Below are 15,745 nucleotides of genomic sequence, written 5' to 3' on the forward strand. Positions count from 1 at the left end.
GCGCCCTGAAAATAATATTCAAAAGTTTGGTCCTTGGACACAGAGGGTTTAAACACTAAAGTTACCGTCCATCTAGTGAAGAGAGGAGAACCGGACAGAGGTAGCCAGCATCCGTCAACGAGAGAGGGAGAAGCCTCACCGGGATTTAACAGGTGGAAGAAACAACCGGGGAGCTCCATCGGTCCACAAGAAATGCAGACAGCCGGTGATGATGTAGTGGTAGCTATGGTAACCAGAATGCTGCTGGTAGAGTAGCTAGCTAGCTTACCGAGCTGTACCGACTAGCTAGGATAACTAGGATGCTGCTGGTAGAGTAGCTAGCTAGCTTACCGAGCTGTACCGACTAGCTAGGATAACTAGGATGCTGCTGGTAGAGTAGATAGCTAGATTACCGAGCTGTACCGACTAGCTAGGATAACTAGGATGCTGCTGGTAGAGTAGATAGCTAGCTTACCGAGCTGTACCGACTAGCTAGCAGGTCGTTCGTCTGTCTCTCGTCTCGATGATGAATTCGGTGAACCACAAATTGAAACAAGGATAGAGAGTGAAAAGGATCTGGCTACACTCATACTGTCCCTGACCGTAAAGAAAAAAGCAAATTGAACAATAAACTTCGGTGTTTCAACACTGTAACAAACTACGTCGTTATTCCCCAAGATCACCTCAGTCCACTCTGCGCGTAACCGGCTTGGCGCCACACCGAACGAGAACGCGGACTGTTCTGTCGGGGACGCGGACTGTTCTGTACGGGGACGCGGACAGTTCCAGAACGCGGACATGATCAGTGCAACACAATCAACTAAACCCAGTCTTTACAGTGGGTTACATTAGTAATATTCATTTTGGATTATTATGTAAAACAAAAATTCTATGTTTTTCTATAACAATATGTTGAGATCTGGGACCATGTCCACAAAGTGTCTCAGAGTAGAACATTGGCCATATAAGTGCTGAGAATAAAGACATTTTACACTTATGGGTATAAGTGGGTGGGTAACTATGCATGAAGTCTCTAGTCCCACCTAGTCGGCAGATATTTAGGACACCTCGTGAGCTGTCCTAAGTAGTTAAGAGTTAACAGCAGCTGTCTTGATAATACTATAGAATAATGCAGTGAGTCAGTGGTTCCTGCGCCACATGTAATTGCTTTGTAGTAGTTTATAATAATGTTTTATATTTCTATATGATCAATCCATAAATAATATAGACCTACATGCAACAGTATGTCTTGTGCTTTTGGCAATGATTATGTATAATATTTCTGTATAACAAGTGATACCATTTTGTCTTAATTTTGGCAGATTAACTCATGCTTATTTCTGAAGATTAACTCAGGTTTTCGCCCAAAGGCTAAAGAGTTGTAGCTGTGGCAGGAATTGGATTTGTGGACTTGTGGTTGAAAGGTGGCTGGTTCGAATCCCAGGCTGGGTGCTGGAAAATACAGGCGGACTTGATCTGACCACTGGAGGGCTGCTGGGTTCACATCCTCAACACATTCACCTTTCGTTGATCAGAACTCTAGAGGTTCTTCTTCACTGAACCCAAAAATATATATAACTTTTAGTGGTTCCATATATTAATGTGATAGAAGCCTTTTTGGTTCTAGAAGGAACCTTCTGTTCTGAGAGTGTAAAATAAACACGTTGTTCTTTTGATTATTTAATTCTCTACATCATGTTATTTCAAGTTCTCCCTTTGGAGGAAAAGCAACCAACATCATGTTGTTAAATAATAAGCCATAAGCAACCAACATCATGTTGTTAAATAATAAGCCATAAGCAACCAACATCATGTTGTTAAATAATAAGCCATAAGCAACCAACATCATGTTGTTAAATAATAAGCCATAAGCAACCAACATCATGTTGTTAAATAATAAGCCATAAGCAACCAACATCATGTTGTTAAATAATAAGCCATAAGCAACCATCATCATGTTGTTAAATAATAAGCCATAAGCAACCATCATCATGTTGTTAAATAATAAGCCATAAGCAACCAACATCATGTTGTTAAATAATAAGCCATAAGCAACCAACATCATGTTGTTAAATAATAAGCCATAAGCAACCATCATCATGTTGTTAAATAATAAGCCATAAGCAACCATCATCATGTTGTTAAATAATAAGCCATAAGCAACCAACATCATGTTGTTAAATAATAAGCCATAAGCAACCAACATCATGTTGTTAAATAATAAGCCATAAGCAACCAACATCATGTTGTTAAATAATAAGCCATAAGCAACCAACATCATGTTGTTAAATAATAAGCCATAAGCCACCAACATCATGTTGTTAAATAATAAGCCATAAGCAACCATTTCTGATTAAAAAAAACTAATGTGAACATTTTTGGAAATGGCATTTTTGAATGAAACTCAAAATAATTCCTAAACACAACTGTCATCTCACCTCTTAGCTTTGGTGTCAGGTCCTCCCTCTCTCTCCCCAGAGAGTCTTTTTGAGGCAGGGTCCCCTTCATCTCTCTCCCCAGAGAGTCTCATTTTTGAGGCAGGGTCCCCTTCATCTCTCTCCCCAGAGAGACTCATTTTAGAGAACTGACCCCTATAAACAGAGATCCAGCATGTTGGTTGTGTTTAAAACAGTCATTATTGAATGTCAATTGTTATAATTTATTAACAATCTCTTATAAAACATTTACGAACAGACATATCGAAACAGAAAAAATCTCGAAACAGTCAGGTTATTTAATACAATCACATGAATATGTAGATGTGCCATCTCTTCTCCATGGTAACTGTCAATAATAATAAGTCACTGTTAAGGTAGTTCTAGACATTACAGCAGCACAAGGCCATGTCTCACAATTAGTTTTATTCACCTTTTTTATTTAACTAGACAAGTCTGTTCAGAACAAATTCCTATTTTATTATTTAAAGGTGGGATATTTATTGTATTAATCAAAAACAGGATATTTATTGTATTAATCAAAAACAGGATATTTATTGTATTAATCAAAAACAGGATATTTATTGTATTAATCAAAAACAGGATATTTATTGTATTAATCAAAAACAGGATATTTATTGTATTAATCAAAAACAGGATATTTATTGTATTAATCAAAAACAGGATATTTATTGTCTTAATCAAAAACAGGATATTTATTGTATTAATCAAAAACAGGATATTTATTGTATTAATCAAAAACAGGATATTTATTGTATTAATCAAAAACAGGATATTTATTGTATTAATCAAAAACAGGATATTTATTGTATTAATCAAAAACAGGATATTTATTGTATTAATCAAAAACAGGATATTTATTGTATTAATCAAAAACAGGATATTTATTGTATTAATCAAAAACAGGATATTTATTGTATTAATCAAAAACAGGATATTTATTGTCTTTCAATCTGTTATTTTCTAAATGTATCTGAGAATGTAGACAGAAGCGCTAAAATGGACATGATTGATCTGAGGGGGAAATCATTGATCCATTCAGAAAGTTTATTTGCATCAAGTAAGAGATTTTATATTATGTAAAGTAGACTAGGTTAAAATGTATAGTAGTGGGTTGTTAGTGATATGTTATATTATGTAAAGTAGACTAGGTTATAATGTATAGTAGTGGGTTGTTAGTGATATGTTATATTATGTAAAGTAGACTAGGTTATAATGTATAGTAGTGGGTTGTTAGTGATATGTTATATTATGTAAAGTAGACTAGGTTATAATGTATAGTAGTGGGTTGTTAGTGATATGTAGATGTTATATTATGTAAAGTAGAGTAGGTTATAATGTATAGTAGTGGGTTGTTAGTGATATGTTATGTTATGTAAAGTAGACTAGGTTATAATGTATAGTAGTGGGTTGTTAGTGATATGTAGATGTTATATTATGTAAAGTAGACTAGGTTATAATATATAATAGCAGGTTGTTAGTGATATGCAGATCGAGGTCTATACCTCAGCTATAGCCTACATATCATAGATGACCAGTCTAAACCTGTTCAGATCAGTTCACATAATGTTATAGTCCTACCAGTAGCAGGACAGAGAATGTACTGTGTATAACCTACATATCATAGATGACCAGTCTAAACCTGTTCAGATCAGTTCACATAATGTTATAGTCCTACCAGTAGCAGGACAGAGAATGTACTGTATATAACCTACATATCATAGATGACCAGTCTAAACCTGTTCAGGTCAGTTCACATAATGTTATAGACCTACCAGTAGCAGGACAGAGAATGTCCACTATATATACAAAAGTATGTCCCTTCAAATTAGTGGATTCGGCTATTTCAGCCACACCCGTTGCTGACAGGTGTATAAATAAAATCGAGCAGACCGCCATTCAATCTACATCTACAACGGCTCAACTGTGAAGAAATAGGATGTGAAGTGAAGTGGAAACATTTAGGAGCAACAACGGCTCAACCGTGAAGTGGTAGGCCACACAAGTTCACAGAACGGAACCACCGAGTGCGGAAGCGCATCAAAACGGTCTGTCCTCGGTTGCAACACTCAATACCGAGTTCCAAACTGCAACGTCAGCAAAATAACTGTTCGTCGGGAGCTTCATGAAACTGGTTTCCATGGCTGAGCAGCCGCATACAAGATAACCATGTGCAATGCCAAGCATCGGCTTGATTGGTGTAAAGATCACCGCCATTGGACTGTGGAGCAGTGGAAACATGTTCTTTAGAGTTATGAATCACACTTCACCATCTGGCAGTCCGACAGAAGAATCTGGGTTTGGCGGATGCCAGGAAAACGCTACCTGCCCGAATGCATAGTGCCAACTGTAAAGTTTGGTGGAGGAGTAATAATGGTCTGGGGCTGTTTTTCCTTAGTTCTAGTGAAGATAAATCTTAACGCTACAGTATAAAATTACATTCTAGATGATTCTGTGCATCCAACTTGGTGGCAACAGTTTGGGGAAGGCCCTTTCCTTTCCTGTTTCAGCATGACAATGTCCCCGTGCACAAAGCGAGGTCCATACAGAAATGGCTTGTCGAGATCAGTGTGGAAGAACTTGACTGGCCTGCACAGAGCCCTGACCTCAACCCCATCGAACACCTTTGGGATGAATTGGAACGCTGACTTCGAGCCAGGCCTAATCACCCAACATCAGTCCCCGACCTCCCTAATGCTCTTGTGGCTGAACGGAAGCAAGTCCCCGCAGCAATGTTCCAACATCTAGTGGAAAGCCTTCCCAGAAGAGTGGAGGCTGTTATAACAGCAAAGGGGGGACCAACTCCATAGGAATGCCTATGATTTTGGAATGAGACGTTCAACTAGCAGGTGTCCACATACTTTTGGTCATGTAGTATATATAGCCTAATCTAAATCAAGTCAAATGTTATTGGTCACAATGTCTGAGGGGCATAGACTAAGATACAGTAGAATAGTATAGAATACAGTATATACATATGAGATGAGTAATGCATAGACTAAGATACAGTAGAATAGTATAGAATACAGTATATACATATGAGATGAGTAATACATAGACTAAGATACAGTAGAATAGTATAGAATACAGTATATACATATGAGATGAGTAATACATAGACTAAGATACAGTAGAATAGTATAGAATACAGTATATACATATGAGATGAGTAATGCATAGACTAAGATACAGTAGAATAGAATAGAATACAGTATATACATATGAGATGAGTAATGCATAGACTAAGATACAGTAGAATAGTATAGAATACAGTATATACATATGAGATGAGTAATGCATAGACTAAGATACAGTAGAATAGTATAGAATACAGTATATACATATGAGATGAGTAATGCATAGACTAAGATACAGTAGAATAGTATAGAATACAGTATATACATATGAGATGAGTAATGCATAGACTAAGATACAGTAGAATAGTATAGAATACAGTATATACATATGAGATGAGTAATGCATAGACTAAGATACAGTAGAATAGTATAGAATACAGTATATACATATGAGATGAGTAATACATAGACTAAGATACAGTAGAACAGTATAGAATACAGTATATACATATGAGGTGAGTAATGCATAGACTAAGATACAGTAGAATAGTATAGAATACAGTATATACATATGAGATGAGTAATGCATAGACTAAGATACAGTAGAATAGTATAGAATACAGTATATCCATATGAGATGAGTAATGCATAGACTAAGATACAGTAGAATAGTATAGAATACAGTATATCCATATGAGATGAGTAATACATAGACTAAGATACAGTAGAATAGTATAGAATACAGTATATACATATGAGATGAGTAATACATAGACTAAGATACAGTAGAATAGTATAGAATACAGTATATACATATGAGATGAGTAATGCATAGACTAAGATACAGTAGAATAGTATAGAATACAGTATATACATATGAGATGAGTAATGCATAGACTAAGATACAGTAGAATAGTATAGAATACAGTATATCCATATGAGATGAGTAATACATAGACTAAGATACAGTAGAATAGTATAGAATACAGTATATACATATGAGATGAGTAATGCATAGACTAAGATACAGTAGAACAGTATAGAATACAGTATATACATATGAGATGAGTAATACATAGACTAAGATACAGTAGAATAGTATAGAATACAGTATATACATATGAGATGAGTAATGCATAGACTAAGATACAGTAGAATAGTATAGAATACAGTATATACATATGAGATGAGTAATGCATAGACTAAGATACAGTAGAATAGAATAGAATACAGTATATACATATGAGATGAGTAATGCATAGACTAAGATACAGTAGAATAGTATAGAATACAGTATATACATATGAGATGAGTAATGCATAGACTAAGATACAGTAGAATAGTATAGAATACAGTATCTACATATGAGATGAGTAATGCATAGACTAAGATACAGTAGAATAGTATAGAATACAGTATCTACATATGAGGTGAGTAATGCATAGACTAAGATACAGTAGAATAGTATAGAATACAGTATATACATATGAGATGAGTAATGCATAGACTAAGATACAGTAGAATAGTATAGAATACAGTATCTACATATGAGATGAGTAATACATAGACTAAGATACAGTAGAATAGTATAGAATACAGTATATACATATGAGATGAGTAATGCATAGACTAAGATACAGTAGAATAGTATAGAATACAGTATATACATATGAGATGAGTAATGCATAGACTAAGATACAGTAGAATAGTATAGAATACAGTATATACATATGAGATGAGTAATGCATAGACTAAGATACAGTAGAATAGTATAGAATACAGTATCTACATATGAGGTGAGTAATGCATAGACTAAGATACAGTAGAATAGTATAGAATACAGTATATACATATGAGATGAGTAATGCATAGACTAAGATACAGTAGAATAGTATAGAATACAGTATCTACATATGAGATGAGTAATACATAGACTAAGATACAGTAGAATAGTATAGAATACAGTATATACATATGAGATGAGTAATGCATAGACTAAGATACAGTAGAATAGTATAGAATACAGTATCTACATATGAGATGAGTAATGCATAGACTAAGATACAGTAGAATAGTATAGAATACAGTATATACATATGAGATGAGTAATGCATAGACTAAGATACAGTAGAATAGTATAGAATACAGTATATACATATGAGATGAGTAATGCATAGACTAAGATACAGTAGAATAGTATAGAATACAGTATCTACATATGAGGTGAGTAATGCATAGACTAAGATACAGTAGAATAGTATAGAATATAGTATATACATATTAGATGAGTAATGCATAGACTAAGATACAGTAGAATAGTATAGAATACAGTATATACATATGAGATGAGTAATGCATAGACTAAGATACAGTAGAATAGTATAGAATATAGTATATACATATTAGATGAGTAATACATAGACTAAGATACAGTAGAATAGTATAGAATACAGTATATACATATGAGATGAGTAATGCATAGACTAAGATACAGTAGAATAGTATAGAATACAGTATATACATATTAGATGAGTAATACATAGACTAAGATACAGTAGAATAGTATAGAATACAGTATATACATATGAGATGAGTAATGCATAGACTAAGATACAGTAGAACAGTATAGAATACAGTATATACATATGAGATGAGTAATGCATAGACTAAGATACAGTAGAACAGTATAGAATACAGTATATACATATGAGATGAGTAATACATACACTAAGATACAGTAGAATAGTATAGAATACAGTATATACATATGAGATGAGTAATGCATAGACTAAGATACAGTAGAATAGTATAGAATACAGTATATACATATGAGATGAGTAATGCATACACTAAGATACAGTAGAATAGTATAGAATACAGTATCTACATATGAGATGAGTAATGCATAGACTAAGATACAGTAGAATAGTATAGAATACAGTATATACATATGAGATGAGTAATGCATAGACTAAGATACAGTAGAATAGTATAGAATACAGTATATACATATGAGATGAGTAATGCATAGACTAAGATACAGTAGAATAGTATAGAATACAGTATATCCATATGAGATGAGTAATGCATAGACTAAGATACAGTAGAATAGTATAGAATACAGTATATCCATATGAGATGAGTAATGCATAGACTAAGATACAGTAGAATAGTATAGAATACAGTATATACATATTAGATGAGTAATACATAGACTAAGATACAGTAGAATAGTATAGAATACAGTATATACATATGAGATGAGTAATGCATAGACTAAGATACAGTAGAATAGTATAGAATACAGTATATACATATGAGATGAGTAATACATAGACTAAGATACAGTAGAATAGTATAGAATACAGTATATACATATGAGATGAGTAATACATAGACTAAGATACAGTAGAACAGTATAGAATACAGTATATACATATGAGATGAGTAATGCATAGACTAAGATACAGTAGAATAGTATAGAATACAGTATATACATATGAGATGAGTAATACATAGACTAAGATACAGTAGAATAGTATAGAATACAGTATATACATATGAGATGAGTAATACATAGACTAAGATACAGTAGAATAGTATAGAATACAGTATATACATATGAGATGAGTAATGCATAGACTAAGATACAGTAGAATAGTATAGAATACAGTATCTACATATGAGATGAGTAATACATAGACTAAGATACAGTAGAATAGTATAGAATACAGTATATACATATGAGATGAGTAATGTATAGACTAAGATACAGTAGAACAGTATAGAATATAGTATATACATATGAGATGAGTAATACATAGACTAAGATACAGTAGAATAGTATAGAATACAGTATATACATATGAGATGAGTAATGCATAGACTAAGATACAGTAGAATAGTATAGAATACAGTATATACATATGAGATGAGTAATGCATAGACTAAGATACAGTAGAACAGTATAGAATACAGTATATACATATGAGATGAGTAATACATAGACTAAGATACAGTAGAACAGTATAGAATACAGTATATACATATGAGATGAGTAATGTATAGACTAAGATACAGTAGAATAGTATAGAATACAGTATATACATATGAGATGAGTAATACATAGACTAAGATACAGTAGAATAGTATAGAATACAGTATATACATATGAGATGAGTAATGTATAGACTAAGATACAGTAGAATAGTATAGAATACAGTATATACATATGAGATGAGTAATGCATAGACTAAGATACAGTAGAATAGTATAGAATACAGTATATACATATGAGATGAGTAATGCATAGACTAAGATACAGTAGAATAGTATAGAATACAGTATATACATATGAGATGAGTAATGCATAGACTAAGATACAGTAGAATAGTATAGAATACAGTATATACATATGAGATGAGTAATGCATAGACTAAGATACAGTAGAATAGTATAGAATACAGTATATACATATGAGATGAGTAATGCATAGACTAAGATACAGTAGAACAGTATAGAATACAGTATATACATATGAGATGAGTAATGCATAGACTAAGATACAGTAGAATAGTATAGAATACAGTATATACATATGAGATGAGTAATGCATAGACTAAGATACAGTAGAATAGTATAGAATACAGTATATACATATGAGATGAGTAATACATAGACTAAGATACAGTAGAATAGTATAGAATACAGTATATACATATGAGATGAGTAATACATAGACTAAGATACAGTAGAATAGTATAGAATACAGTATATACATATGAGATGAGTAATGCATAGACTAAGATACAGTAGAATAGTATAGAATACAGTATATACATATGAGATGAGTAATACATAGACTAAGATACAGTAGAATAGTATAGAATACAGTATATACATATGAGATGAGTAATGCATAGACTAAGATACAGTAGAATAGTATAGAATACAGTATATACATATGAGATGAGTAATGCATAGACTAAGATACAGTAGAATAGTATAGAATACAGTATATAAATATTAGATGAGTAATGCCAGATATTTATAGCTTGGGCCAGATACTTTTCACAACATTTCCAACAGAGACCATCAGGTTGGTCGGCATGATTAGTGATCATACTGTATCTCAAACCTACTGTGACTGTTGAATGTCTGACGACGACCTAACTTTATAATAGTTTGTAGCCGACCTACCAGAATCTGCCCGTCTTTCCTTCAAATCAACACATTTATCTGTCTTCTAATGCAGTGGTGTAAAGTACTTCAGTAAAATACTTTAAAGTACAACTTCAGTAGTTTTGGGGGGAATCTGTCCTTTACTATTTATATTTTAACAACTTTTACTTTTACTTCACTACAGTCATAAAGAAAATGATATACTTTTAACTCCACATGTTCCCTGACACCCAAAAGTACTCCTTACATGTTGAATGCTTAGCAGGACAGAAAATGGACTCACTAAACACAAATGCTTTGTTTTTAAATGATGTCTGAGTGTTGGAGTGTGACCCTGGCTATCCATAAATTAAAATAACATGGAAATTGTGCCGTCTGGTTTGATTAATAAAAGGAATTTAAATTATTACTACTTTACTTTTACTTTTGATACTTAATTATATTTAAAACCAAATACTTTTAGACTTTTCCTGAAGTAGTATTTTACTGGGTGACTTTCACTTTTACTTGAGTCATTTTCTATGAAGGAATCTTTACTTTTACTCCAGTTTGAGAACTGAGTTCTGTTTCCACCACTGTTCTAACGTTCCATATGAGACACAGTTTCAACAGACATTCTGGAACTGAGTACTGTTTCCACCACTGTTCTAACGTTCCATATGAGTCACAGTTTCAACAGACATTCTGGAACTGAGTACTGTTTCCACCACTGTTCTAACGTTCCATATGAGACACAGTTTCAACAGACATTCTGGAACTGAGTTCTGTTTCCACCACTGTTCTAACATTCCATATGAGACACAGTTTCAACAGACATTCTGGAACTGAGTTCTGTTTCCACCACTGTTCTAACGTTCCATATGAGACACAGTTTCAACAGACATTCTGGAACTGAGTTCTGTTTCCACCACTGTTCTAACATTCCATATGAGACACAGTTTCAACAGACATTCTGGAACTGAGTTCTGTTTCCACCACTGTTCTAACGTTCCATATGAGACACAGTTTCAACAGACATTCTGGAACTGAGTTCTGTTTCCACCACTGTTCTAACGTTCCATATGAGTCACAGTTTCAACAGACATTCTGGAACTGAGTTCTGTTTCCACCACTGTTCTAACGTTCCATATGAGACACAGTTTCAACAGACATTCTGGAACTGAGTTCTGTTTCCACCACTGTTCTAACGTTCCATATGAGACACAGTTTCAACAGACATTCTGGAACTGAGTTCTGTTTCCACCACTGTTCTAACGTTCCATATGAGACACAGTTTCAACAGACATTCTGGAACTGAGTTCTGTTTCCACCACTGTTCTAACGTTCCATATGAGACACAGTTTCAACAGACATTCTGGAACTGAGTTCTGTTTCCACCACTGTTCTAATGTTCCATATGAGACACAGTTTCAACAGACATTCTGGAACTGAGTTCTGTTTCCACCACTGTTCTAACGTTCCATATGAGACACAGTTTCAACAGACATTCTGGAACTGAGTTCTGTTTCCACCACTGTTCTAACGTTCCATATGAGACACAGTTTCAACAGACATTCTGGAACTGAGTTCTGTTTCCACCACTGTTCTAACGTTCCATATGAGACACAGTTTCAACAGACATTCTGGAACTGCGTTCTGTTTCCACCACTGTTCTAACGTTCCATATGAGACACAGTTTCAACAGACATTCTGGAACTGAGTTCTGTTTCCACCACTGTTCTAACGTTCCATATGAGACACAGTTTCAACAGACATTCTGGAACTGCGTTCTGTTTCCACCACTGTTCTAACGTTCCATATGAGACACAGTTTCAACAGACATTCTGGAACTGAGTTCTGTTTCCACCACTGTTCTAACGTTCCATATGAGACACAGTTTCAACAGACATTCTGGAACTGAGTTCTGTTTCCACCACTGTTCTAACGTTCCATATGAGACACAGTTTCAACAGACATTCTGGAACTGAGTTCTGTTTCCACCACTGTTCTAACATTCCATATGAGACACAGTTTCAACAGACATTCTGGAACTGAGTTCTGTTTCCACCACTGTTCTAACGTTCCATATGAGACACAGTTTCAACAGACATTCTGGAACTGCGTTCTGTTTCCACCACTGTTCTAACGTTCCATATGAGACACAGTTTCAACAGACATTCTGGAACTGAGTTCTGTTTCCACCACTGTTCTAACGTTCCATATGAGACACAGTTTCAACAGACATTCTGGAACTGAGTTCTGTTTCCACCACTGTTCTAATGTTCCATATGAGACACAGTTTCAACAGACATTCTGGAACTGAGTTCTGTTTCCACCACTGTTCTAACGTTCCATATGAGACACAGTTTCAACAGACATTCTGGAACTGAGTTCTGTTTCCACCACTGTTCTAACGTTCCATATGAGACACAGTTTCAACAGACATTCTGGAACTGAGTTCTGTTTCCACCACTGTTCTAACGTTCCATATGAGACACAGTTTCAACAGACATTCTGGAACTGAGTTCTGTTTCCACCACTGTTCTAACGTTCCATATGAGACACAGTTTCAACAGACATTCTGGAACTGAGTTCTGTTTCCACCACTGTTCTAACGTTCCATATGAGACACAGTTTCAACAGACATTCTGGAACTGCGTTCTGTTTCCACCACTGTTCTAACGTTCCATATGAGACACAGTTTCAACAGACATTCTGGAACTGAGTTCTGTTTCCACCACTGTTCTAACGTTCCATATGAGACACAGTTTCAACAGACATTCTGGAACTGAGTTCTGTTTCCACCACTGTTCTAACGTTCCATATGAGACACAGTTTCAACAGACATTCTGGAACTGAGTTCTGTTTCCACCACTGTTCTAACATTCCATATGAGACACAGTTTCAACAGACATTCTGGAACTGAGTTCTGTTTCCACCACTGTTCTAACGTTCCATATGAGACACAGTTTCAACAAACATTCTGGAACTGAGTTCTGTTTCCACCACTGTTCTAACATTCCATATGAGACACAGTTTCAACAGACATTCTGGAACTGAGTTCTGTTTCCACCACTGTTCTAACGTTCCATATGAGACACAGTTTCAACAGACATTCTGGAACTGAGTTCTGTTTCCACCACTGTTCTAACGTTCCATATGAGTCACAGTTTCAACAGACATTCTGGAACTGAGTTCTGTTTCCACCACTGTTCTAACGTTCCATATGAGACACAGTTTCAACAGACATTCTGGAACTGCGTCAGCTACAAAGTTACTTTCCATTTCATATCAGGAAATAAAGTAACGGTCACTGGGTGAATTAATTGTGCATTGCCCGGCTCCCCGGGGGAGCAGGTGTTGCGCATTTTAGACCATTCCATTGGTCCTTAAAATATATGTCCTGAGACACAGAGTTCTAAACCCAGACGCGTTTCTTCATTATTCATTATTTTTGATAAACATATAATTTACTCTAAACCAAGTTCAGTTGTTTTCCTCCAAAATGTGAGTTATTGTAGGACTTTAATAATTGTAAGCAGTCCTACAAACCCAAAAGGTTTTAATTTGAGAATGTTCATTTGTATGTCTCGAATATTAAACTGTCTTAAAATATGTGATGATTAGTTGAATCAGGTGTGTAAGTGCTGGTAAGAACAAAAGGATGGAGAAACCCTGAGATAAACATAAAACCATATCATTGAAAAGCTCCTCCACCATCTTTACCAGACGTGTTACTGATAACATGTAGGACTGCTGATTAGTTTACACTTTGAAAACTGCTGTCTGTCAGCAACTCAGCTCAAGTAGCAGTTCTACTAACTAGTAATATATCATTACAGGTATTCATTATCTTATTCTGTCCATTAGAATAGATTATTGTTCAGAAATACTTACTTTATTTTTCAATAATCTCTATATAGTGTTTTCTGCTCTGTCGTCTCAAAATGGATCCTGAACAAAAGAACAACTTTACTTTCTGTTTCAGCTCAGCTGCCTCCCCACCCTGATAATAGTGTTTTATCAGTATCTTCCACTAGATGGCAGTAAACACCTGCTGTAACTAAACTTTACAACTATGTGTTCTGTTTCATACAGGTAGTGTCCCAGAGTTGAAGTGCTGATCTAGGATCAGGTCCCACTGTCCATGTAATTTGATTCATTATGATCTAGGATCAGGTCCCCCCTCTCCATGTAATCTAATTCATTATGATCTAGGATCAGGTCCCCCCTCTCTATGTAATCTGATTCATTATGATCTAGGATCAGGTCCCCCCTCTCCATGTAATCTGATTCATTATGATCTAGGATCAGGTCCCCCCTCTCCATGTAATCTGATTCATTATGATCTTAAAGACTAAACTGATCCTAGATCAGCTCTCCTACTCTTTATGAATAGTGTCACAGGAGGAGATGATTTATACAAGTTCTTTAAAAGAGCCTTTGGGGGATTTTTGTTAGAGTTGGACAGTTATAAAGTCTTCTTGATATAATGGTCCTGTTAGAGTTGTAGGTAAAGAGCCTATCAGGGCAGTTATAAAGTCTTCTTGATATAATGGTCCTGTTAGAGTTGTCAGTAAAGAGCCTATCAGGGCAGTTATAATGTCTTCTTGATATAATGGTCCTGTTAGAGTTGTAGGTAAAGAGCCTATCAGGGCAGTTATAAAGTCTTCTTGATATAATGGTCCTGTTAGAGTTGTAGGTAAAGAGCCTATCAGGGCAGTTATAAAGTCTTCTTGATATAATTGTCCTATTAGAGTTGTAGGTAAAGAGCCTATCAGGGCAGTTATAATGTCTTCTTGATATAATTGTCCTATTAGAGTTGTAGGTAAAGAGCCTATCGGGGCAGTTATAATGTCTTCTTGATATAATTGTCCTATTAGAGTTGTAGGTAAAGAGCCTATCAGGGCAGTTATAATGTCTTCTTGATATAATTGTCCTATTAGAGTTGTCAGTAAAGAGCCTATCAGGGCAGTTATAAAGTCTTCTTGATATAATTGTCCTATTAGAGTTGTCAGTAAAGAGCCTATCAGGACAGTTATAAAGTCTTCTTGATATAATTACATGCTGGGG

The 15,745-nt window shown here is 34.9% G+C and overlaps 1 protein-coding gene across 1 annotated transcript in view; it reads right to left on the reverse strand.

Moving 5' to 3' along the window:
* LOC116364162 (NLR family CARD domain-containing protein 3-like) overlaps nt 1-14,665 on the reverse strand; it is a 34,650-nt gene extending 19,985 nt beyond the window's left edge. The window contains exons 1-2 of the mRNA XM_031817399.1: nt 14,570-14,665; nt 2,418-2,570 (exon numbers count right to left, since the gene is read on the reverse strand). Of these exons, the coding sequence (XP_031673259.1) occupies nt 2,418-2,554 (137 nt within the window). The 5' untranslated portion in view covers nt 2,555-2,570; nt 14,570-14,665. The remainder of the gene's footprint in view (nt 1-2,417; nt 2,571-14,569) is intronic.
* Nucleotides 14,666-15,745: the final 1,080 nt, after the last annotated feature.

This window comes from Oncorhynchus kisutch, unplaced genomic scaffold (genome assembly GCF_002021735.2).
Source record: "Oncorhynchus kisutch isolate 150728-3 unplaced genomic scaffold, Okis_V2 scaffold1014, whole genome shotgun sequence".
NCBI lineage: Eukaryota > Metazoa > Chordata > Actinopteri > Salmoniformes > Salmonidae > Oncorhynchus > Oncorhynchus kisutch.